The sequence below is a fragment of the Lynx canadensis genome, chromosome E1, assembly GCF_007474595.2.
Source record: "Lynx canadensis isolate LIC74 chromosome E1, mLynCan4.pri.v2, whole genome shotgun sequence".
NCBI lineage: Eukaryota > Metazoa > Chordata > Mammalia > Carnivora > Felidae > Lynx > Lynx canadensis.
The window spans coordinates 22,637,050-22,660,808 of NC_044316.2; the positions used below are offsets into that span (position 1 = coordinate 22,637,050).

The window sequence follows — 23,759 nt, forward strand, 5'->3', positions numbered from 1 at the left end:
TCCCAGCTATTCTTGGCCAGCCAGCAGGAGCTCCTGGAATGCTGCGTGTGTGGCCCGAAGAATGGGGCCATTGTGAGTACCAGGCCTCCCCCAGCCTGCAGAGACCCCAGCGCCTGCAGCAGAGCAGCCCTCCAGAGAGGCCCCTGTCCTCTCCTTGCCACCCATGACTCTCCATCTGGCCTGGGGGGTAAGGGAGGGCAGGGACATGTTGCTTTTTCAGGCCCCCTCTCCGCATCGCAACTACTCACACACAAGTCTTGGCTTGGATGAAAGAACATGGTTCCAGCTTCTCCAGCATTCGTGCCCCACCTGTTCTTCACTGGCAACCATCCCAAGGAAGATTGATGCCCACCTCCAGGCCCAGAAGCTGGGGGGGGGGCACCTCTTTATTCCAGCCTCCCCACCCCCCACCAAAAGTCAGGCCCAGTAGGCCTGCATCAGTCTCCCTCTTGCTCTGGGTCCTAACCACCCCCTTCCCTCCCACCCAAGGCTCTCTGAGGTTGGAAATCCTTGTACCCAACCCACCCAAGCTTCCTGGAGGTGAGGCCTCTCATTTAAGACAATTCTCCAAGAACTGAGCCAGGAGGTCCTGAGGGGAAGGAGAGGTTGCCAAGTGGTCGCAACCTCTCCATGGAGTTTTACATCCTCCCCGGTTGCCCAGTGCCACAGCCTCATGGACAGGAAGTGCACCTTTAGCAGAAGGAACAAAATCCCCAAGGCTTAGGGAGGAAAGTCTTTTGGGGAAAGGTTTGAGACCCTTTTCGGCTTCTGCTTGGATTGATCCCACAAAGTTCAATGTCTTGAGAGCACATTCTTCAGGGAACAGATGCAGACGTGGTCTGGTCTTCTGCAGGGAGGCTCAGAGGCTTCCAAGACAGGGCTTGCCCCTGGGGCAGGGGACACATGTTGGCCATAGGGCATCAATTCACTAAGAGGTGGGGGCGTCTTCAAAATAGGGCACCCCCCGAGTTGGCGTGCCAGCAGCCCATCCAGGGCAGCTCTGTGGCCCAGCGGCCCGAGTCCGTCACCTGCAGTTTGGTCTGGTCAAGGCGCCAGTAGCGGTCATCTCTGAAGAAGATGATAGAACCGTCGGGCCGGGGCAGGGCGCCACTGACCTCCTCAGGGACACCGTCCCAGTCCTGCAGGCCTCGGGGGTAGTAGGGCTCCACCTGCAGTCCACCTCGGGCCAGCATGTAGTAGCGGGCACCCTTGAAGAGTATCAGTCGACCCAGAGGAGGGAAGAAGAGGGCCGCGTCTGGGTGGCGGGGCAGGCCTCCTGCCCGGCACAGCTGTGGTGAACTCCACACTGGCTTAGGGCCCCGGAACCTCCAGCATCGGCTCCCTGTAGGGCATCGGGAGAGCCAGGGTGAGCGGGTGGCTCTCACCCTTTGGTCCTCCACCTCACCTGTGTCCTCCCATTCCCCTGCTCCCCCTCATCCTAGAGCCCAAGGTGGTTAGTATTTGTGATAATCAAAATGGATCACACAGCACTAATAATTCGTTACACCCAGTACGGAGGGACTGTTGTGGCCTAGATCTCCAGCAGGTGTCAGCAGAGGGCAGAGGGCACTGTGGGAACCCATCCCTGGGAGGCGGGAAGCAGCCCCTCCCTGGGTAGGGAGTGGACTATCAGGAAGGCCAGTCACCATCTTTTCTACAGAGTTCTATGAAGGCAGGGATTTCTGTTTTGTTCACTACTGTAGCTGTAACCCCTCCAACAGTGTCTAATGCATACAAGACATTCAATATTTGTTGGATAAATGAAACTACTCAATATACTGCACACTCCTCAGACATCATGCTGTTTGAATTCTCCTTCCCCAAGAAACGTGAGGGATTATTTTCCTCATTCAAGAAATTCAAGTCCGAGAGTTAAGTGACAGGCCCAACCTTACACAGCCAGGATGCCAAGGAGGTAGGACTTTCCGCTGGATTGCAGAGCTTGGGAGTGGTTCTCTGTTCCCCTTCTAGACTCTTCTCTGCAGCTCTCCCACCCTCTCTCTCTGGAACAACCTCCACACCCACGCCCCCCAACCCATCACTGAAGGAACCTCCTAGTAGAGGTCCCTGGGGTCACAGGTTCAGGTTGGAATTGAGACTCCTCCCTTCTGTTGACCTTGGACAGAACACCTCCCTTCTCTAGGCCTCAATTTTCTCATCTGCCCCAGGGCTGGTACCTTTGAAGAAGTAGAAGTCCCCATCATCCAGTGACACTGCAGCAGCCTCAATGTGGGGGGGCAGCCCTGCCCACCTCTCCTGTAGTGGGTGTGGCTCAGAGACATTGCCATTCGGTGTCACCTCCCAGAAGTGGCTTCCTTGAAAAACGTACAGTCGCTGTTGCCCATCTGTGCGGAGACAAGAGAGTTGAGGAGTGACCATTGGCCTCCTGCCTTCCTTCCAGGGAAGGTGCTTCCCAGGCAGAGGAGAGAAGATGTGGCCTGCTCAGCGGGGACAGAGGGAAGTGCACAGGACGAAGCAGGGTTTTGCTTGGCGTGGGCTTGCTACCCTGCAGGATGCTTGTGGCTTGGGATTTCTGGATTTTATTATTCATAACCCCACCTTGTATTCCAGCTCTGGAGACCCCTGGAGATGTGGGGGAGGAAGGAAAAAGGAAGTGAGGCACACGTGGGACCATCTTACCTACAGTGATGGCATCGAAGGAAGCATGGCAATATTTAGGACCCTGAATTTCAGGGCGCCTTCCCTGTGTTCTGTGGGGGTCCCAGGCCTCGAAGTCAGTGAACAGCTTTCCTGGGAGCTGGATGGCCACTGAGCCCCCCTGGGGCTTCCCTTCACGGGGAAGGAGAGAAGAGGGAGAGAACACACACGGGTTGGGGCGGGTGTCGAGGGCTCAAGACCTCCCCTTTGGCTCCTTTCATCTTTATCTGGTATGAGAGGCAGGGAAGGAGAGTGGGGGTGGGGGTGGGTTAAGAATGGTCCTTGGTTGTTGGTATTAACCACAGCACTAAACTCAAAAGTCCTCTCTTCTGCTCAACAGTCTGGGAGAGAGGGACCCGTTGGAGTGGGGGACCAAACAAGAGTTTGGCACTAAGAAGGGCAGAAGGTTCTCTTCCCTGAGTCCTGGGCAACACAGATGGCATGAGGACATGGTTCGGGGGCCCAGGCTGTGATAGTTACAGCAATTATAATAATTACAACACTATTTCATTTAGGAGACTGAGGCAGAGTCCAACAAGCTTAGAATTTGGCACCAGCTCCTGCGTCTGGGTCTACAGCTTTCTAGCTGTGTGACCTTGGACAAGTGTTCTAACCTTTCTGAGCCCCATTCTCCTCCTCAGTGGACAAAAGGATACTTATGTCGTGAGTGTATTGCATGTTAAGTGACTGGCCGGTAATATACATCCATGAAATAGCAGCTGTTTGTGTAGGTTTCTTAGGGTACAAGAGAAGTTCACGGCCACTAGTACTACCGCCCTGTGAGGTAAGCAGTTATTATCTCGCAGAAGGTGAAACTGAGGGCTCCCAGAGGGTAAATGCTCTGCCCAAGAGCAGCTGCTTAGCACGAATGGCATGGGCTCTCGGCCCTGCCCACGCACCGTGCGCTCTGAGGGAGGACAGCCCTGGTTGGGCGGCAGCACTGGTCAGTTCATCCTGGGGAGCAGACCTCGTCTGAGTCTACCTCCAGGCAGAGGCCCAGGCTTGGAGGGAAGTGGGCACCAGCGTCAGCGACGCGGGAGGCTGGGGGGGAGCAAGCGGAGCGGGAGCGAGGGCTGGCATGGGGGAAGACGCGGGACCCCTGGCTGGGTCTGGGTGACTGGGCAGGGATGCGAGAGGAACTGCCAAGACCGGGGCTGGGCGGGAATCCGGAATTGCATGGAAGGGAAGGCTGTGCGGCGCGGGACCTAGTCGGGATCGAGAGGCCAGGCATGGGGGACAGCAGGAGGGCGAAGGTTTTGGGATTTGAGGGGAGCCTGCGGCTTCCGGATCGGGAGGGACCGGTGGCGGGGAGGCCGGCTTGCAGCGCGGGCGTCCAGGCCCCGGAGGCGGGGCGGCGGGGGCTCACCATACAGGTCCTGCACCGCCAGCACGTCGTCCCAGCTGAGCAGCGCGTCGCGGCCCAGCCTCTTGTAGTAGGGCGCCATGAGCGCGCGCGGCGCGGGCGAGTGGGCCAGGCCGAGCGTGTGGCCGATCTCGTGCGCCAGCACCACGAACAGGTTGCGCCCGCGGCGGCGGCTCAGGGACCAGCGCTCGTCGCGGTCGAAGTGCGCTTCGCCACGGCGGGGCAGGAAGGCGTGCGCCAGGGCGCCCCCTGCAGGCGGCGCAGAGGGTCAGGGGGAGCCACCCGCCCGCGACACCCCCAAATTCCACCGTCCCGCGCAGGGGCCAAAGGGTGGGTGTGGCTGTCTTCTGCTGCGTAATTCCCCTCCTAACGACGTCTGTCAGAGGCTGAACTGTGGAGCGGTGAACTGATGGCGAGGCTATGGGGTGGAGGCGCCTAAGAGGCAGCGTGGTATACACACAGCATGAGACCAAACTGCCTGGTCTTCTATCCTGGTTTCACTATTTTCTAGCTGCGTGACCTTGGGCAAGTAGCACCCCCTCTGATCTGAAATGGGAATGATGATAATGAGCTTCTTCCTCACGGGGTTATGCTGAGGATTAAAGAGGGATGTGGTATATGTGTGTGTTACGTATAATATTTAGTGCCTCGCCCGTAATAAATGCTGCATAGGAATTATTTTCAAAAAGATATGGGAATAGGTGTAGTGGTTATCCCAGAGGTGGGCATGATGAGACCTTACGGATGTTGGTACTGTTTCTTGATCTGGGTGCTGGATATGTGTATGGGTGTGTATAGTATCTTTAATTAAAAGTATATATATTTTTGTGTTCTTGCCTTCTTCTGCCGGGGCCCCTTTGTGGGTCTCTACCTGCCAGGTTGTAGTAGGAGTGAGCAGAGGGAGTGAGCTGGATCAGTGATGTTCAAGCTTGTGACATGCCCCAGAGGGAACTTATCAGTCATGCAGTTCCCAGGACCTCACGGTTCACAGTTCACTTTCTGCAGGGGCAGGGGTCAGTGAACTGCGCAGTGATGATGTTGGCCTAGAAGCCTGCTGAGGGTGCTTCCAGCGTTGCCTTCTTGGGGCCCAGGCCAACGGGGAATGCCTGCCATTAAAGGAGAACCGCAGGGAGTGTGGGGAATGGGCCGTGTGTACGAGGAATACATGCCTCCTGTTTTGAATATGCCTCGAGCAATGTTAGCCCTTTCCATTCAATTCTCCCAGTAATCCTGGGAGACAGGTGGCAGGTTTCAGAGGGAGAAGGCCTAAACTCAAGAAGACAAAGCACCTGTTCTAAATCAGAGAGCTTTCTCCCAGTCCAGAACCCTCTTAGCCACCGGACCCCACCTGGGTGTGGACATAAACATCTCATGTAGATATCATGGGTGAAGTGACTCACATGTAAGAATACGTATGTGTTACATGTGGATTCCTGAAAAGCTTAGATTTCTCCCAGTCCTGCCCTGGGTACCACCAGCAGGGCCTGGATGTTGGCTTTGCTCTGAGTGGGCTTGTTGGGAAGCAGAGGAGTGTAAGGGAGGTGTGGGCCCTATTGCCCAGGCCACGCAAGGTCTCAAGTCCCCACCATGAAGGGATCTGATCAGGTCTCCTTCCCTCATTAGCAGGAGGAGATGCACAGGGAGCCTGCATTCAGGTTCTGAAGGCCAGTGTTGGGCAGAATGGGAGGAGAGCAGTTTAAACTGCCTTTAGGTTGGGGGCAAACAGGAGAACTGTCTGGGCTGTGGGAATGGGAAGCACTTCCGTGACAGGTAGGGGGTAGAATGCCTCTTGCCCTGTGGCAGTGACTGTGGTAGTGGGTGCAGGGAGGGTAGGAATGGGGTAGCGGTGGCCTCTGGGTGTTTTCAGGGTGTTGGTCTGGAGAATATCCATGTTTGGAGGACAGGAGAGGCATGGGGCTCTCTAGAAGCAGAGGATGGATGACGGGACCTCAGAAGATTCTCCCAGAAAATACTCTGGAATTTGCAAAGCACTTTCCATGCAGAAGCTCATCTGGCTGTCCTTTCAGCCATGTGGCACACAACTGGACAGAAACCATTGTTCCCATTCTATAGATGAGGAGCCTGAGAGCTCTTTAAAAGGGAATGCAGCTTGGTCAAGGCCAAAGCGAGAGTTTAGGCTCCATTGCCCTCCCCAAACAGCCTTTTCTACCGGGTTCCCCTCCTGCCATGGGAGAGAGAGCCTCTGTGTCAGCACCTGGGCCATCAAAGGCGTTGCCCAGTCCGTCGTTGTGGTCCCCTTGGAAGAAGGTGAGGCGGATGTCAGCGGGGACTGTGGCTGGGGCCTCCCAGAACTCCAGCGCCGAGACATTGCTCCACAGCTGGAAGGCAGCTCGAACAGCCCCGCGAACTGCTGGCTCGGGTAGGTGCTGTGGCCAGTTCACCAGGCGGTAGGAGAGGTGCTGCTTGTACCACTTGCTGCCTGCCAGCCGGAGAGGCCACATCAGTCATACCTGCCTGCAGAACCTGGTGCTGGTCCCCGGGGACCCGTATGATGGGGAGACAGGCCCTCGTCCAGGGAGTCCTGGATGTGAAGGCAAGAAAGGCACAGCCCTTGCCCTGGGAAGATCCCATCTGGCTGGGGAGACACTGCTCTCTTGCACACAGGACTACCTTTGTCCTGGAGAGTCCCCGGTCTAGTGGCTTAGTCGGGGGAGGTCCCCGGGGAAAATGTGATCTCTGCCCAGGAAGAGCCCCCAAAACCTGAAGGACTCTCTGGTCTGGGGTCTTTTTCTTCCCCACAGCCTGGGCTGAGCCTGAAAACAAGTCTGCACCTCTTGCTGGCGACAAATCCCTACCCCTGCCTACTGTGTCAGGGGCTGGAGGAAAGATGGGGCCACCGGGGCCACAGCTGTGACCCCCTCTCAGCCCTTCTTCCTCTCTACTCTTCAGGCCCACCTGCCCCTCCCGTTCCAGTGCCTCAGGCCTGCTGCCAGAGAAGCTACCAAGACCCATTTATTAGCGTCTTTCCCTGACCCCTAGCCCCCACCCCCCACTTCCTCAGGGACTCTCAAGAGCTCGGAGGTGAAAACAAATAAGAACAAAGGGTGTGTTTTGTCACTCACTGACAGAGAGAAATTTTTCCATCTCCACTTAGTTACGAGTTTCTATTCCTTTGCCCAGAATTGTAATTCCTCCCTTAGGCCTAAGACTCTGGACTCTTGCCCAAGCCTCAGGTCAACCCCCTACAGCTCACCACACACCCAGGACCAGGGTGCTTAGAAGGTCCAGAACCCGAGTTTTTCACAGATTATTTCTGAGCCTTGTAAGCTCAGGGGCTGAGACGGTGACCCCAGGTGGTGGAAGATTCACAGCTCAGAGGCAGACCTCATGGGCCCAGGGAGTGCACAGGTATCATGCTATTTTGGGGGCCCCAGTTTCCCAAATGGACCAGAATTCCTGATGTACGGGTGACAAGGAGGTGGCCAGGCCAGTGAGCACAGCCCTCTCTTTCCTTGGAGGAACAATTGAAGATTCAGACCTGCTGCCCTTCTGTCTTGGGGAAGTCCTTGCCCAAACTGGGGAAGAGGGCTAAAGCCATCTCCTTACCAACCTCTCTGCTGTGTTCTCGGGAAACTGAGACCAGGGGGAAGGGACCTGTCCAGGGTCACAGAATGAGTGAGTAGCCAAGCTAGGCCCTGAGCCCAGGCCCTGACATCTGACACTGTGCACTTTCCACTATACTACACAGGTAAGCAGGCACATTTGCTAAGACTCAGGGCTTGTACATTTGTGTAAACATGGCTCCTTTCAGTCAAAACAGGGGCTCTGCATGAGCTGAAATTCTCCAGATGGAAGGGAGGGTGGTAGAGAGCAGAGGAGCTGAATGCCCTTTCCCTCCCCGGCGCCCCCCTTCATCCCCCATGGAAGTGGGGGAGGGGCGGGTCTTTTCTCCCACCCTGAGCCAAGCTCCATTCAAGGCAATGCTGCCTCCCTGGGCCTGTTTGGCCTGGCGGCCACCCAACCCCTCCCAGCCAGTGACCCAGCCTCTGGGAGGGAAGAGGGAGGGATTCTTAGGAAGGGAGGGAGAAAAGAAAGGCAGAGGGAAGGTCTGGGGTCCAGAGGTGCCTCAGAGGGCTCTGGACTGGCTGGCGCTGGGCACTTCCACACCTCGCTGTGGATGACTGACCCCCAGACTCTCCCCGCCCACCTTCAAGCTTCTAGAAGTGTGAGGCAGCTCCTTCTGCCTCTTTGCCAATGGTGGGGGAGGGGGGGCTTACTCCCTGGACAAGAAAGGGAGAGGGTGGGCACTTCTCTCACTGTAGGTAGCCAGGGAAGGTGACAGCTCACAGGATAAAAATCCTCTGAATCTGTGTGTGTGTGTGTGTGTGTGTGTGTGTGTGTGTGCATGTGTTTTGGGGAGGATGGGGAGGACAAACAGGAACAGGACTGAGAGAAGAAAATGGCTAATTTTTCTTGGGAGGGGTTGTTGGTGTGCCCGCCAGGAAGGAAGGAATGCCCTGGCCAGCAGCCTGAGCCCTCTGTCCATCCTAGAGCAGGCTGGCCGCCTCCGGCCCCATCCTGAACTCCAGGCCAGGTAAGGCTGGATTCTGTAACGACTTGTAGGCCACAGAAGCACCTGGCAGTGCATCCCCCACACCCTTGCTCCAAAATCCAAAAGGGAAGAGGAAAGGTAAAGGACACCAGGAGGAGTGCAGACACCTTGTTGGGGAGGACCCTGGAGTCCTGACGTCCAACAGTCAATGGATACTGAGGAAAGAGCATGGGTTGGAATCCTAGTACTTCTACTTATAACCTTACATAGCAAATTATGGAATCTCTCCAAACCTTAGTTTCCTTATTTGCAAAGTGCAATTTATAAGACTTGTTTCTGGTAAAAATGAAATGGCAAATGAAATGGCAACATATAGCTGCTGGGCGTATGGTAGGTGCTCAGTAAATATCCATTCACTTCTCCTTCCTTTTCCACCCCAGATTCACCCCTGTGTCCCCCAAACCCACCAGATTCACCCCTATGTCCCCCAACTCCCATCAGATCCACCCCTGTGCCTCCCCAACCCCCACCAGATTCACCCTTGTATCCCCTCCACCCCCACCAGATTCACCCCTGTGCCCTGCCCCCCAACCTCCACCAGCCCCAACCCCCCACCAGCTCCATGAAGGACCAAGGGGGATTGAAAATCTCCCCTGCAGGCACAGAGGGGACCAGACATTCAGAATGAGGTTGCCAGATTTAGCAATTAAAAATATGGAACACCTAGTTAAATTTGTATGTCAGATAAGCAACAAATAATTCTTTTAATATAAAAGTGAGAACAAAACAATTATTTTTTGTCCATCTGACATTCAAATTTAACTGGACATCCTATATTTTGTCCGGTAATCATACCCTTGAACCCGACTTTGTCAGCATAGCATTCTTCACAGAATAGACGGTCATGGGCCTGGAAATCCACATCATTTTTAAAGCACCTGCCCATGTTCTGGGGCTTTTCACATGTGGAATCTCACTCAGTCCTCCCAATGACAAGAAGGCTTGGCCACACCCTGGCCATGTGGCCCTGGGGAAGTTCCCCAAGCTCGTTGTCCCTTAGTTTGCCTAACTGTAAAATGAGGATAAATGGCACCAATCTCATAGGGTTGTTATGGGATTAAGTGAGTTAATCCATTTAGAACCATGCTTGGCGCATCATAAATGCTCAGTAAGGGTCAACTGTTATTATTACATTTTCTTTCCTAAGGAAAACATAGGAAGTGTTCAGTGCCTACCAAGCATACAGCTCCTTTCTAGGGAACCTCTTCCCCTAGGGGATAAAGGATGTCAAGCTTCTTCGGGTCACGCTGTGAGCAAGAGGGACAGTCCCTGCCTAACTTGGCCACTGCTGTCTGGACCAGGGGTCAGTGTCAGACAGTGGCATGGGGCCAGGCTGGCAGGACAAGGCCACCTGCCTGGGAGATGCCTTAGCTTGAATCTCTGTCCCAGATGGAGGCTCCAAATTAAACAGCGACAAATGGACTCCATTGGATTCAGATACTCCCTTGAGAAGGCATGAGAAAATGTCGCCAGAAGGAAGTCTCCCTACTGCTCCTGGATGCCCAGGAGGCATCGTCCCAGTTCTCTGGGAGACCACCTTTAACCTGGTGGTGGCATGCTGAGACTGTGTCTGGGGCTGCCCCCACCCTCCACCGCAAGCCCCTTCCCCTGGGTGGTCAGGGCCCATCTCTACTCTGCAGGCAGAAAGGGCCTGGGTCTTGGGTGAGGAAATGGAGCAGTGACACACTGCTGAACCCAGAGCCCCAGCTCCAGGAAGGCTGCGCCTCCGTTCCACCTTGCCTGTTCAGAAACACAGTGGGATGCAGAACAGGTCAACACCAAGGATGTCTGGAGCCCAGAGTCTGGCCCCCATAGCTGCCACCCTCCAGTAGCTAAGGGGAGCCACCCATGACTTCCTTCTGGATTAGCTAAGAAATAAAAACGACCTATGTGCCTCCTGATCTGCTCATAACAGATATCGTCGGCGAAAGTGGTTAATGCAAATTAAAAAAGGCAATGACCCAGAGTGCTCATGGTAAACTCAATTGTAGATGAAAGCCTGACTGAACAAGCCTATCTTGTTGGAAATCTTAAGAACTGCCAACATCGATCAGAGAAAATTAGTACAAACAAGATGTTAAAACCACACAGAGTAAAACCTGTTATTGATGAATTATTGCTAGAAGTAATCAAATCTTCATAAATCTTAGATCTGTAACTTTTGACCCTGGAAGATTGCATTTGGACAAAAAGGAGAAAGAGGAGGAGAAGGAAAGATAAAAACAAAACTACAAAAGGAAAATCACAATAGCAGAAACTGTGGTGTGTAAAATGAGCTGTGATGAAATGTCCAGAAGAGGCAAATCTGCTCTACTAGGAACAGAAAGTAGATTTCCTGTGGCCAGGGGCTGTGGGGAGGGGATAGGAGGTAGGGGGGAGGGGAGGGGGAGGAGGAGTGACTGCTACTGAGCATGGGGTTTCTCTTTGAGGTGATGAACATGTTCTGGAATTAGATGGTGGTAATGGTTGCACAATTCTGCGAATATACTAAAACCCACTGAATTGTACTTGTTAAACGGGTAAATTTTACGGTATGTGAATTATATTTCAATAAAGCTGTTAAAATGTGCTGTAGACAAAATAAAACTGATCAATAAGTCACATCTTTTTTGAAGAATTCTTGTGAAAAAGGCATGGAATCTGACGAAAATAACTTTGGGACACTATAAAGCAAAATGTTGGCAACAGTTGAACTGCCCTGCATCACCAGCTGATGGAGGGCTTGATGGGATTTGCTCTGGAAAATATGTGCCCAATGAAAATTCATCGACGTGGGTGTAATTCTGATTTAAATGTCTGTGTTCACAAACACGGCCCTCTAGTTGAGGGGTCCTGCTCACCCACTGCTTACCCACTGCTCACCCCTCTCTCGCCCTAGGGAAGAGTTTACAGACAAAGCCGCTTGGAGGCTGAACTGGGTTTTTCTCCGGCCACGGGGCTTCCAGGTATTGAGGAATCCCAGTTCAGCTAGATTTAAACAGGGCTCACTCACCTTGCTTTGCAAAGCGTTTCTTCCGCCTCATTCTGGCCAGGCGTCCAGCAAACAAGGCACTGATCCTCTCCGTCCAGGCCGCCTGACTGTCTGTGTCTGCAACCCCACAGCGGGGCCGTGTCATCTGGCGCAAGGTGGCAGTATCCAGCACGCCACTGATGGGCAGCTGGGACACCCACTGGAACTCTCTGTCAGGAGGAATTGAGATAAAGGGTCACAGAGCAAGGGTGGGGGGTGGAGGTGAGGGCAGGGAGCTTTCCCTGGGGACAGAGAAGGGAGGGAGCCATGGAGTGTGGCCCTTGGACACAGGTGGGAGGCCAGCCTCCCAGGAAGATGGAGGAGGCTACCCAAGCTTTGCCCTCCAGCACCCCCAAGTTCCCCACATCCCTCCATCCTACCTGAGGGCATTGCTGAATCTTGTCGAGGTGAGGTCTTGGGGGACCTGGTCCTTGAGATATCCGTACTTCTCCAGGAATGCCTGGGGGAGAGAGGAGTGTCAGCCTTCCCATGGTGTGGCATCCTTTCCCCTCCCTTGGTCTCTGAGACTCAGTGGCACATATATCATGCCCAATCTCACCTTCATCTCAACAAAGGGGAAGGAGTCCTGGGACCAAAGTCAGAAGGATATAGACTCAGTTCCTGGCCACCACTGACTAACTTGACGGTCTTGGGCAAGTCACTCAATATTTCTGAACATTAGTGTCCTTCATTCTCAAACTGGCCAAGCAGTCCCCACCCAGCATATTTCACCGCATGGTCAGCAATCACAGCAGGGCATGCAGCACAGTGGAGTTAGGGGCTCTGGAGTCACGTCGGCCTGGGTTTTAATCTCAGTTAGCAAGCTATTTCTGTAAATCACAGGTTTCTTATCTGTAAAAGGGGCTTAGGAATAGTACATAACTTACAGGCTTTTTGGTGAGGCTTAATCACAATAGTGAATACAAAGTACTCAACACAGTGCCTGTCACCTAGGAGGGGTCCATACAGAGTAGCTATTATAAATATAAATATACACTGTTCATATGCCTCAACTCTGCTCCTGAAGCATCTCTCCTCTCTAGGGAGCTGCCCCGAATTATTATTATTATTATTTTTTGAGAGGTGGGGAGGGGCAAGGGAGAGAGGGAGAGAGAGAATCCCAGGCAGGCTCCATTCTCAGCATAGAGCCCGATGCGGGGCTATACCCCATGACCCTGGGATCACGACCTGAGCCCATATCAAGAGTTGGATGCTCAACCGACTGAGCCACCCAGATGCTCAGGGAGTTGCCCTGTATTGATCAGAAGTTGGGCTGGTCACCTGCGGGCTTTGTCATGCCTGGATTGGGAATTAATTCCCTTTCTAATTCTGGCTTCTTCCTAAACAATCCCATCCCCCCCCCCCAACCTGCCATATATATTTAAGGCCCTATGAACAACAAATGCACTTGCTCTCAATTCTACGGTTTGTCTAAAAATTTGGCTCCTTAGGAAAGTCGTTTTGGGGGGTGCCTGGCTGGTGCAGGTAGAGAAGCATGCTACTCTTGATCTCAGGGTTGTGGGTTTGAGTCTCTCGCTGGGTGTAGAGATGATTTAAATACATCTTTTTGAATTAGAAACCTACAACATGGGGTGCCTGGGTGGCTCAGTCGGTTAAGCATTGGACTTTGGCTCAGGTCATGATCTCGTGGATCGTGGGCTCGAATCCCACATCGGGCACTCTGCTGTCAGCACAGAGCCTGCTTCAGATCTTCTGTTCCCCTCTCTCTCTGCCCCTCCCCCGCTTGTGCACGCGCTCTCTCTCAAAAATAAATAAACACTAAAAAAAAAAAAAAGGAACCTGCAACACTCTGTTTTCATGCATTCATTTGTTAATTCATACAATGTACTAGGTACCCTGCAATGGTCAGCGAGATACCCCTAAAGGAGCTTATACACTTGTGGATAGAAACAGACAATAGAAACCCAGATAACAAGTAAAGGGGGCACTTTTGGTGCTATAAAGAAAAGAAACTGGGCGATGTGATGGAGAATAACTTAAATAGAAACTTTCCACCAGGAGGAAGAAGGACCAGGTCAGAGAAGGACCACCAGGTCAGAGAAGGGCCATCTGAAGAGCTGATAGTTGATGTGAGCCCTAAAGAATGAGAAGTCACTGGCCATGCAATGAGGTAGGAAAGGGTATTCCAGGCAGAGGAACAGCCAATGCAGAGCCCTGAGCTAGGAACGATGTTGCTGTGTCCAAGGAGCAGAAGGAAGGCTGGAACACAGAAGTGTGAAGAAGCAGGATGTGGGATGAGGCCACAGGGAGAGGCAGGACTGTCACCAAGGTAGGAAATGGGAGTTTTATTTGGGTCTTGATGATGGGTTAATTGTGGTGAATGAAAGAAGGAGAGGAATCCTGGGGGCGCCTGGGTGGCTCAGTCGGTTGAGCGTCCGACTTCGGCTCAGGTCATGATCTCATGGTTCATGAGTTCGAGCCCTGCGTTGGGCTCTGTGTTGACCGCTCAGAGCCTGGAGCCTGCTTTGGATTCTGTGTCCCCCTCTCTCTCCGCCCCACCCCTGCTTGCACTCTGTCTCTCTCTTTCAAAAATGAATAAACACAAAAAAAGTTTTTTTTTTAAAAAAAAGAAAGAGAGGAATCCAGGATGGCTCTTCAAGTTTTGCCTTGGATGGCGATGCTATAGACCGTATGAGGAAACCAAGGGGGGGAACAGATGGGGGTGGTTGGGACAAAGATGAACACTCAGATGTCAGGCGGCCCTGGTTGTATGATCCTGAAGCTCAGGGGAAAAGCTAGAATCTTCCAGCATGTAGATGATGTGACCGCTATGATATCACAGCTGCATGTGATCCTCTGGGGAAATTAGTGTAACTGGAGAACATCTTGTGGCCCAAATGCCTGTTACCCACTGCCTGTCCTCACACACCTGGAAGTTGCTCTCCCCGCAGCCACGTGTTTGGAGGCCAGTGGAGAGAAGCGTGTGACTCACTGTCCTTACCTATCACCAGCCCTACCCTTCTGGGAAACGATGCACTTGGCTCCCTGCTTGCCCTTGTCACTGCTAAAGCCTCATCAATGGATTAAAAGAAATGTCACCTCAGCTGCTTAATTCTTATGCAGACACACATTGTGTCTCCAATTTTACCCTCCTTGCTGTGTTACCTATATGGAAATAATTTTCTGTCTTCCTTGTTCTCTCACTCACTTTTCTTTGCTATATTTCTTTTTTTTTTAGGTTTATTTATTCTGAGAGAGAGAGAGAGAGAGAGAGAGAGAGAGAAAGTGAGCAGGGGAGGAGGGACAGAGAGAGAGGGAGAGAGAACATCCCAAGCAGACTGTGTGCTGTCAGCACAGAGCCCAATGTGGGGCTCAATTTCACGAACTGCAAGGTCATGACCTGAGCTGAAACCAAGAGTTGGATGCTTAACGGACTGAGCCACCCAGGTGCTCCTCTTTGCTGTATTTCTTTTTTTATTGTTATTAATTTTTTAAATATTTATTTTATTTTTAAGGGAGAGAGAGAGTGTGCACGTGCTCTCATGAGCGGGGGAGGGGGAGGGGCAGAGAGAGAGGGAGACACAGAATCTGAAGCAGGCTCTAGGCTCCGAGCTATCAGCCCAGAGCCTGATGGGGCTTGAACTCATGAACCTCGAGATCATGACCTGAGCCAAAGTTGGCACTTAACTGACTGAGCCACCCAGGCGCTCCTGCTGTATTTCTTAAGTCAATTCCAATCACAGCTGCTGTTTCAAGGAAAAAGTGCAAACAGAGAATGAAATGAGACACTAAGAGCCAGGATGGGCAAGTTCCTAAGCCTTTGCAAGTATCCAGCCTCTGTTTTGTGAATTTCATTATACCCGCCTTCAGCGACCTCCACATCCTCTTCTCAATAAAGGGTTCCTATAAGGAACCCTTATTCTAGACAAAAGAATACTCCCCAAGTCCATTTGATTATTTTTCTGCACTAATTTATTAGAATTTCAGTACTATTTTCTTTTTTCTCTTTCCAAATGTATACTATTTGGGGATGCATAATGGATTAAAGGGGTTCTAGTGGCTTAATCTGGAGACTATGTATTGCCTAAAATAGTGTGGCATCATGGACTAGCCACCAGGCTTGGAATCAAGCATCTGTTCCTGACCCTGACTTTGGGTGGCCAGGGACAAACTACTTAACATCTCTGAGCCTCTGCTTCTTTACCCACAATGTGAAAACAAGAATAGCCTCAAAGGATTCTCAGAAGGATGAAGTAAAGCAACGGACATCTAGCGTGCATAGTAAATACTCAATGAACAGTTGATCTAGTTGATTTACCTTAGTAGAAACCTAACAGACTTTTGGAATGTAACCCATCTAACAAGATGGGAAACGAACGCTCTGAACAAGGCAGTTACACCTCTGTTCTCCATTCGGGTGCTCTATCTTAGACTTGCCTCACCCCAGCCAGGTACCTTGTTCTCTTCCTTGCCTCCTCCCTTTCCCTTGGTGAGGATGGATAGAGTGGCTTTAAAAAAATTTTTTTTATGTTTATTTTTTATATAGAGAGAGAGACAGAGTACGAGTGGGGAGGGGCAGACAGAGAGGGAGACAGAAACTGAAGCAGGCTCCAGGCTCTGAGCTGTCGGCACAGAGCCCGATGCAGGGCTCGAACCCACAAACCATGAGATCATGACCTGAGCTGAAGTTCAATGCTTAACCGACTGAGCCACCCAGGTGCCCCAGGTGCCCAGCCAGGCTTTCTAAAGGAAGCCAGGAAATCAATGTCCCTTAGAAGCAGATTTGCCGAGTGACTTGGGAGAGGCTGGGTCACAGGCTAACAAGCTGGCACTCCCTGTGCTCCTCCCCGCAAACCCGCCCAGCCCTTATCAGAAAGTTGGCTCTGGTTCTGGAACTATGAGGCCTTGGACAGTGCAGGAGAAGGGAGGGGGTACTGACTAGCGGCGTCTCCTGTTTCCTGGCTGGGCTGCCGCGCCTGGTACTTTGGCAGGCACGGTGGTGTGGAGGGCAGGATGGGGGTGGAGGCCTTTTTTTTTTTTTAAGGGGTCCTTCAGAGAGGAAATCCTGGGCCTCTCTTCCTGACTGGTCTCTGGGACCCTGCGGGTTGCAAGCCAGAGCTGAATTCCCAGGAGGCTGTGTGAGCACGTGACCAGGCCAAGAGACACCAAAGGAATGAGAAAAATAAATTTTAAGAATTTGACATTCTATATTTCCATAAAAGCACTAAAATATTATAATAGCAATGATCAGAACTTAAGGATTCCCTTGTACTTATTTTATTTTTAATATGAACATTAATTTTTTAATGTTTATTTACGAGAGAGAGAGAGAGAGAGGGGGAGGGAGAGCGAGTGCACAAGCGAGGGAGGAGGGGCAGAGGGGGGCGGCTCCAGGTTCTGAGCTGCCAGCACAGAATTTGACATGGGGCTCAAACTCACGAACCCTGAGCCCACGACCTGAGCCCACGTTGTACACTTAACTAACTGAGCCACCCAGGCGCCCCATGAACATTAATATTTTTAATATGAACATTTTAAAATTACATATAGGAAGGGGCCCCTTCATGTCCTCAGTGCTGAGGGCTCTAAAGTCCTGCAGAGAGGAGGCAGAGCCACATCCCTGGGTGTTGTCCCCTAACTCTCTTCTGTGAGCCCATTTGCCAAGCCTCAGTTTTTGCCTGCCAAGGTGACAGAAATGCCCTGTCTGCATGGGATAAAGAGCAGGGGTGTGGGGCAGGTGACAGTGTGGCCAAGGGATCCCAGGAAGAGACACAGGACTAGGAGGTGGAGCTCCTGTTCTCATTCCAGCTTGATCACTAACACCTTGGAGGTGTCATTTCCCTTCTGGGCTGTCATTTTCCTAGGGCTTTTCCTGGGATCTCTTAGGGACCCCCTGAGCTCCACTTGGGGTCACCCCCATGGAGGCTGTGTCCTGGCAGCTCCTCTCAGCCTTGCAGTTCCAGACACCACGTTTTCTCTTTTCCCTGTTCTCCACCCATCCTCTCTCCTGCAGATCCCAATGCTTGAACTGAGCAGAGAGGAAGGCGGAGGACTGTGCCCTTCCGTGATTCACCCTGCCCAGACCTAGAAGCTTGTGACAACCTGCCTCACCCACTTGCTCAGGGCTGGGGCCGCTTCCCCGGGGAGTCGTCTCTAAGAAGTCCTGGGAGGGGCTGTGGTGTCTGGGTAAAATGAAAATGATTCTCCCTGGGACCCAGGAAACTGAGTGGAATTGGAACTCTGGGGTTCTAGCCTTGCGTCTGTCCTGACTTGCCGTGGGAGGGTGTGTAGAGCCCAACCCCTTTAGTGCTTGAGGGATGGGGAAATTCTGGTCATTTTGTATCAAGGCAAGACTAGCAATGAGGTGTAGCAAAATGAATTGAGGCCTGAGTCGAGAATTCTGAGTCACTGGCCTGGCAGGGCAACAGCACTGGGCTGTGTCTTGAGTTTTATTCCTTTGCTACTAAGAACTGTGTGTCCTTAGGCAAGTTCTGTGCCTCTCTGGGCCTCAGTTTCTTCTTCTATAGAATGAGAGAGTTGAATTAGAGCTAAAATGTACTCCACCTTAATCTACCATCATGACCTTGCCTCTGTAACTGATTAGCTACGTGAACTATGACAAAGTTACTTAACCTCTCTGTGACTCAAAGTGTGACATGGGGGTAAGAATGCTTTAGGTTTCTCACAGGAGTGTGGTAAAAATCCAGTAAGTAGATGCCTTGGGAGAGCTTTATGGTAGTTGCCCCATTAAAAACGTTGTGTCCCCCGCTATAGTCACAGAGAGTTGTTGCTAGAAAGGAACTGTGTTAGGTAAGTCTAGGAAGGGCAGGGCCCAGTCTTACATCTAAAGAGTGGCCGTGATACCCTCAGTATCAAAGAACTGCAGGAGCAAAACTGAGACCAAGACTTTTTAAATTGCAAAATGGCAAGCTTATGCAGAAACCATGTTGCTTTTCCTGTGACTTATTTCATCTCGTATCACCTTTCATTGTGATTTCATTCTTTCCAGAGTGACTCTGTGATTGTCTTTGTCATTCAATACATCTTGAGCACTATTAACCAAGTCAAGATGCAAGGGATGATAGTTGGTGTTCTGCCTTGGCATGTTCTAGAAATAAAAATATTTTCTGGTAATCAGGAACACAGTGAGTCCTTGACTAGTGCAGAGCTTTTAAGGGGTTTCCACCTTTGAGTTTCAGAATCACCTTGCAAGAACATAGGCAGGATGGGTGTTGCTAATCCCATGTTAAAGATGGGGAAAGAAAGTCTTAGGAGAGCAAGCAGTGCCTTGCTAGAGGATCCTAAGTGAGTTCAGATCCCCTCTACCTATCCCTGGATGTCTTATTTGACATTCAAACAAGTGACTCAGAAGCTTTAAAACTGAAGGCAAAGCTTCCAACCTGCTCTCTCCACTGGGGAGACAATTCTTAAATGAGAAAAAGGCAAAGCTGGGGATGTTTCTAGCTGGATTCCTCCCACCTCTTCTGCAAGCAGGTTCAGGGGCAGAGCAGAGGAAAGAAGATGTTTAGGTGGTGGACTCTGGCTTTCAATAGAAGCTGGGATCACATCTCCCATCACACCCCAAACAGGTCTTCTGACAAGCTACAGGTATTCATTCATCAGGACTCAAGCATGTTCCTTCCCAAAGACAAACATGTTTCCGGGATGCTTTGCCTTTGTTCTCTGGCTCCTGGAATCTACGGAAGGCCCCAGGGCAGTCGGACCAGCTCAGACCCTTTCCCTTTATTTTGGGCAAAGTCTCCCCTTCCCTCTGACTCCCTGCCTCTCCCCCCTCTTTCCCTTGTCCCTAGTCTCATATTCACAAAGTTCTGTCTGGGAGTAGCTTTGATATCTCTTGCTGTATTCCCCGCTTCTTTCATTTTGCATCCTTAAGGAAGTTGGAAAAAATTAGCTGGTCAGTCTCCACCCAGACCCCTCTTGTACTTCTTCTAACGCCAAATAATCATACTGAATGGTCCTCACTAGGATTGCAGGGCTAAATTTAGGGCATGAAATCATCCTCTAACCAGAGTTGTCCACCTATCTTGCTGCTATGTTCCTGCTTCCACCACCCAGCTTTTGCTAGATTTCTTGGTTTTCTACTGTTTTGACTACTGCTTTTCCACCAACTCACGGTTCTCTGGGACCCTTGAGAGCCTCTATTTACCCTGCACCCATGAGTTACTGAGCTGAGCTGAGGAATGGCTTCCACGCCCGGGCTTCTGGGCTTCTGACTCACAAAAAGCCAAATGAATAGCTCTGGGGTATGAGAAACAGACACTGCATCTGGGGGTGGAGACTCCACAGAAGCTCCAATGTTTCCCTGGAGAAATGAACTAGCCAGCCCCTTATTGTACTGACACAATGGGAGTAGCTATGCAGATATGCATAGACCACCAAGGGGAAGGCAGGTCTTGGACATACCACCTGGGTGTTTTAAAGAAGGTCCAAGCACAGCACAGTAGGTAGATCCCTTGGGACAGTCTGTGTCACCCAAAAACAGAGTAGGGCCTGATTGGGATCAGGAGGGGGTCCGAGGTGATGAGGTCATTCATTAACTCTCAATCCTGCAACTCAGCAGTGGAGGCCCTTCCTGCTCACTAGTGTCTCGTAAGCAGCCCTAGTTTTCCCAAGTGGGCAACAATGAACTTGTTCATAATGTAGCTTTGTGAGAGGTCAGTCTCCTCCTAGGCAAAGCCCACTTTGGAAAACCCTCGACTTTATTACTTTGTATGCATACAAGGGACACATACAGCCATGCACACAGGACGCAGGGATAAACACGGAGACATGGGAATGGGAATGCAGACACATGCACACAGACAGACACGGACACACAGGCAGATGAAATGGACACACACTCACGCACCCATACAGGCACTGGCACACAAACATACCAAAGCCAAAGAATGTTAGCTCTGGGAGAGTCATTTAAGAAATTTTACTCCCTCATTTTAACAAAGGAGGAAACTGTAGCCTGGAGAAGTGAGGGGACTAGCTCAAGATCACACAGCTGGTTTTTATTCTTTCTTTCCTTCTCAGTCCTGAATTCTGAACTTTGCCCACAAGCTCAGCAGGAGTGTTGTGCTTTGCTTGGGGGTCTAGCTCTGTACCGCAGTCAGGGAATTATACCTGAGCAAAGAGCCAGGGTGATCACGGGGCTCACTTTGTGTGGTTCCCTTCTGTGGATGGTTGTATTTCCCCAAGTGACCACAACAATAAGAACATTCCCATGCTCTTCTTACAATGACTTCAACACTCCTGCCACCAGTCTGTGTTCCTTCCCCTTGATCTGGAGCTTGTGACTGCTCCAGCCGATTGATGGGGTGCAGCAGAAGCAATGCTGTGCAACTTCCTAGTCTCAGTCATAAAGAGGATAGGACTTCTGCCCTCTCTCTGTCTCTCAGCACACTCATCCTGGAGACCCAGCCACCACATTTGGGCCCAAACCAGCCCACATGGAGAAACCATGTGGATGGGCCCATAGGAGAAAATCGTGGCCCCCAGTTGACAGCCAGCGAGCCTTCAGATGATCCCATCCTCAGACATTGTAGAGCAAAGACAAGCTGCTCTTATGTGCCCTGTTTGAAATTCTGACCCACAGTGTCTATGAACATAATAAATGTTTGTTTTACTTTACTAAGTTCTGGGGTCATTTATAACGTAGCCATAGTAACTGCAACACCATCTCTTAGGAATTATAGCCCTGTGCTGCCTCTTGTCCGATGCTGAAAATAGTTGCCTCACATATTTTGCCCTGTGTTATTGTTCTAGGAGAGCTAAGTCACCAAGCCAGGACTTTAATCTGTTCTCTAAAATAATGATAAAGATAAATAATAACAGCAACAATATTGAAAGCAACTTCCTTTTATAGACTGCTTTCTATGGACTGGGCATTGTATTGATCATTTTATATACATTATCTCAACGAAGCCGCATAGCAGTCTTACGAAATAGGCATTTATTATTAACCTCCTCTGTACAGAGAAGAAAACTTCATACAGATTAAATGATTCACTTATGGTTTGCACACAGGTCTGTCTGACACTGAAGCTGATGCAATTGACCATATACAGAAGCTCATACAGACACACTCACACCCCCCAATCTGCATTATATATACATATATATGTACATGCCTAGGCATATAAAGATGCATACACACCCATTACACTTTTCCAGGATTTTTTATACATTTAAAATATTTCTTGTTCTCCGAGGTAAAAATCCCCTTCCCCCAATTTATGTTAAATAGACTGCAAGAGACCCAATCTGCTTAGTATTATGCTTCCCAAGCACACCCCAAGATAAAATTCTCTCCATCTGGGGCCACCACAGGCATGGGCGGCAGAGATATTGTCTCTGTTCTCCTGCCAAGGATTGTCTGGGACCCAGACTTTGGGGGAGGTGGGGCGGGACTCTTAATAGGACTTGGCTTGGTAGACAGAAGCCTTCTCCCGGGGCCATGAGAACTGCGCACTTGATGTTGTAAGTTTCAAAATTCAGTGAAACACAGTGATTCCCAAACATGCAAAAGCAGAGAGCACAGTGCTTGGAAGGGGAGCAGGTGAAGGAGTTTGACACAGGACCCCCTTGTTGAAATAAAGGTAATTTCCAAATATTCCAGAATAGTGATGGGAGCTGGCTGATGGGATGAAGAGCCATTCAATGGGGGCCTCTTCATTCTGTAGGTTTACTAGATTCAGCATGCCTCTTCTTAGGAAGAGGAATGGGAGGTACTGAGAATTTCTTGGCTGGCAGTTTCAGAACAGGAAAGAAGCTCTTAGGGAGCAAGAGTCTCAGGGCAGAGCACTGGGCTCAAGAACTTAGAACTTCTCCTTGGGGTGCCTGGGTGGCTCAGTCCGTTAAGCGATGGACTCTTGGTTTTGGTTCAGGTCATGATCTTGGGTTCATGAGATCAAGCCCCGAGTGGACCCTGCTGGAGATCTCTCTCTCTCTCCCTCTGCCCCTCCTCCTCCCTCGCTTGTGTTAGGCACGTTCTCTCTCTCAAAAAAAAAAAAAAAAATTAGAACTTCTTAAAATAGTGGAGACCCCAGTTCTAATCTTGCGAATACAGACAGAGATGGATACTGATGTATTATTACAATCACCTTTATCTGGAAAATAGATACCCCAAGTGGAGCCCCACCCCTGCCTTCAAAAAGTTCCCCTTGTGCAATCTACAGCAAGCAGCTGAATTCCAAAAGGAGGAAAGTGAAATGGGAAGTGTTTAAGGCTCACCTCCAACTCTCTGCCCCCTTTGTCAAATTCGGTCCTGAAGCACTGTTCCAAAGCTCCTTAGAAGCAATCCTTGAGACTATATATACTTTTCTTGCCCATTTTACAAGTTATGAAACTAGTCCCGAGCTTGGGCGCTGACAAGCCGCTGGCTCAGTGGCAGCACCAGCCCAGGAAGCCAGTGTTGTCTCCTGTGTCCCTGGCCAGTCAGCGGTTCTCTCTCCACCTCACCAATCTGGGGGGCTTTGCAGCCTCTGGGAAGGCTCGGGGCATCGGATGAATGAATGGCCAAGTCTCCCCAGCCTAGGCGGTGAGGGGCAGTAGGTCCGTGTCAAACTAGGGTGCAGAGGCCACTTCTCTCTCTGTTGTTGCCCGCCTGTCCCATCTTGTCGCTCCCTCCTTCCCCCGTCCGGGAAAATCAATGCAGATCCGCGTGCCTGGGTGGTCCCAGGCGTGGCACGGGGGAGAATGTTCCCCAGACTCTTTGTGTGCAAGTGTGTAGAGCGCGGACACCGGGAGGGTAGTGCAGATTGCCGGCTCAGATGGGACGGCTGGGTGACCTGACTGCAAAGTTCTGGGGGGTCTCTAGCCCGCGGCTCCCTTTCCGCCCTGCACACATCCTTTACCTCCGCTTCCCTGCGCAGCTCCTGGCCTCCGCGCTCGGCGAGCTGGGCGTCCAGGCCGCCCCACAGCAGCAGCGGCAGGGCACGCAGCAGGAGGCCGACACGCGCCGCCATCTCGCCGCCGCCCCCGCCACGGGGCGCGGGCACGTGGGGAGCCGCTGAGCGCGCGGCTGCCCGAGGCGGTCAGTGGTGCCCGGGACCCCGCGGATGCTCCAGCTCTGCGCCGCCCCCGCGCGGAGGAGGGAGGGCCTAGGGGCGCGCCGGGGCCCCAGCTCGGTGCGCCGGGCCGCCCCTCTGGCCGCTTCGCGGGGATCCGGCCCCAAGTGGTGCAGA

General features: G+C 51.6%; 1 protein-coding gene across 1 annotated transcript; it reads right to left on the reverse strand.

The window, feature by feature from the left end:
* Nucleotides 1–441: 441 nt before the first annotated feature.
* On the reverse strand, nucleotides 442–23,540 carry MMP28 (matrix metallopeptidase 28). The gene is made up of 8 exons (XM_030296763.1): nucleotides 23,430–23,540; nucleotides 11,985–12,064; nucleotides 11,587–11,774; nucleotides 6,237–6,461; nucleotides 4,025–4,270; nucleotides 2,641–2,790; nucleotides 2,178–2,345; nucleotides 442–1,342 (listed from the first exon to the last, which is right to left on the reverse strand). The coding sequence occupies exons 1-8, from the start codon at nucleotides 23,538–23,540 to the stop codon at nucleotides 948–950; spliced, it is 1,563 nt and encodes a 520-aa protein (XP_030152623.1). The 3' UTR covers nucleotides 442–947.
* Between the last annotated feature and the right edge of the window lie 219 nt (nucleotides 23,541–23,759).

Bases quoted from the DNA above. Each gene is read 5' to 3' on its own strand.
- MMP28 (XM_030296763.1), bottom strand. From the start codon at position 23,540: ATGGCGGCGCGTGTCGGCCTCCTGCTGCGTGCCCTGCCGCTGCTGCTG. The intron at 4,271-6,236 runs GTGCTGACACAG...CGCCGCCTGCAG, and splicing joins CAACGCCTTTGATGGCCCAG to GGGGCGCCCTGGCGCACGCC. The intron at 2,346-2,640 runs GTAAGATGGTCC...GTCTCCGCACAG, and splicing joins CTTCGATGCCATCACTGTAG to ATGGGCAACAGCGACTGTAC.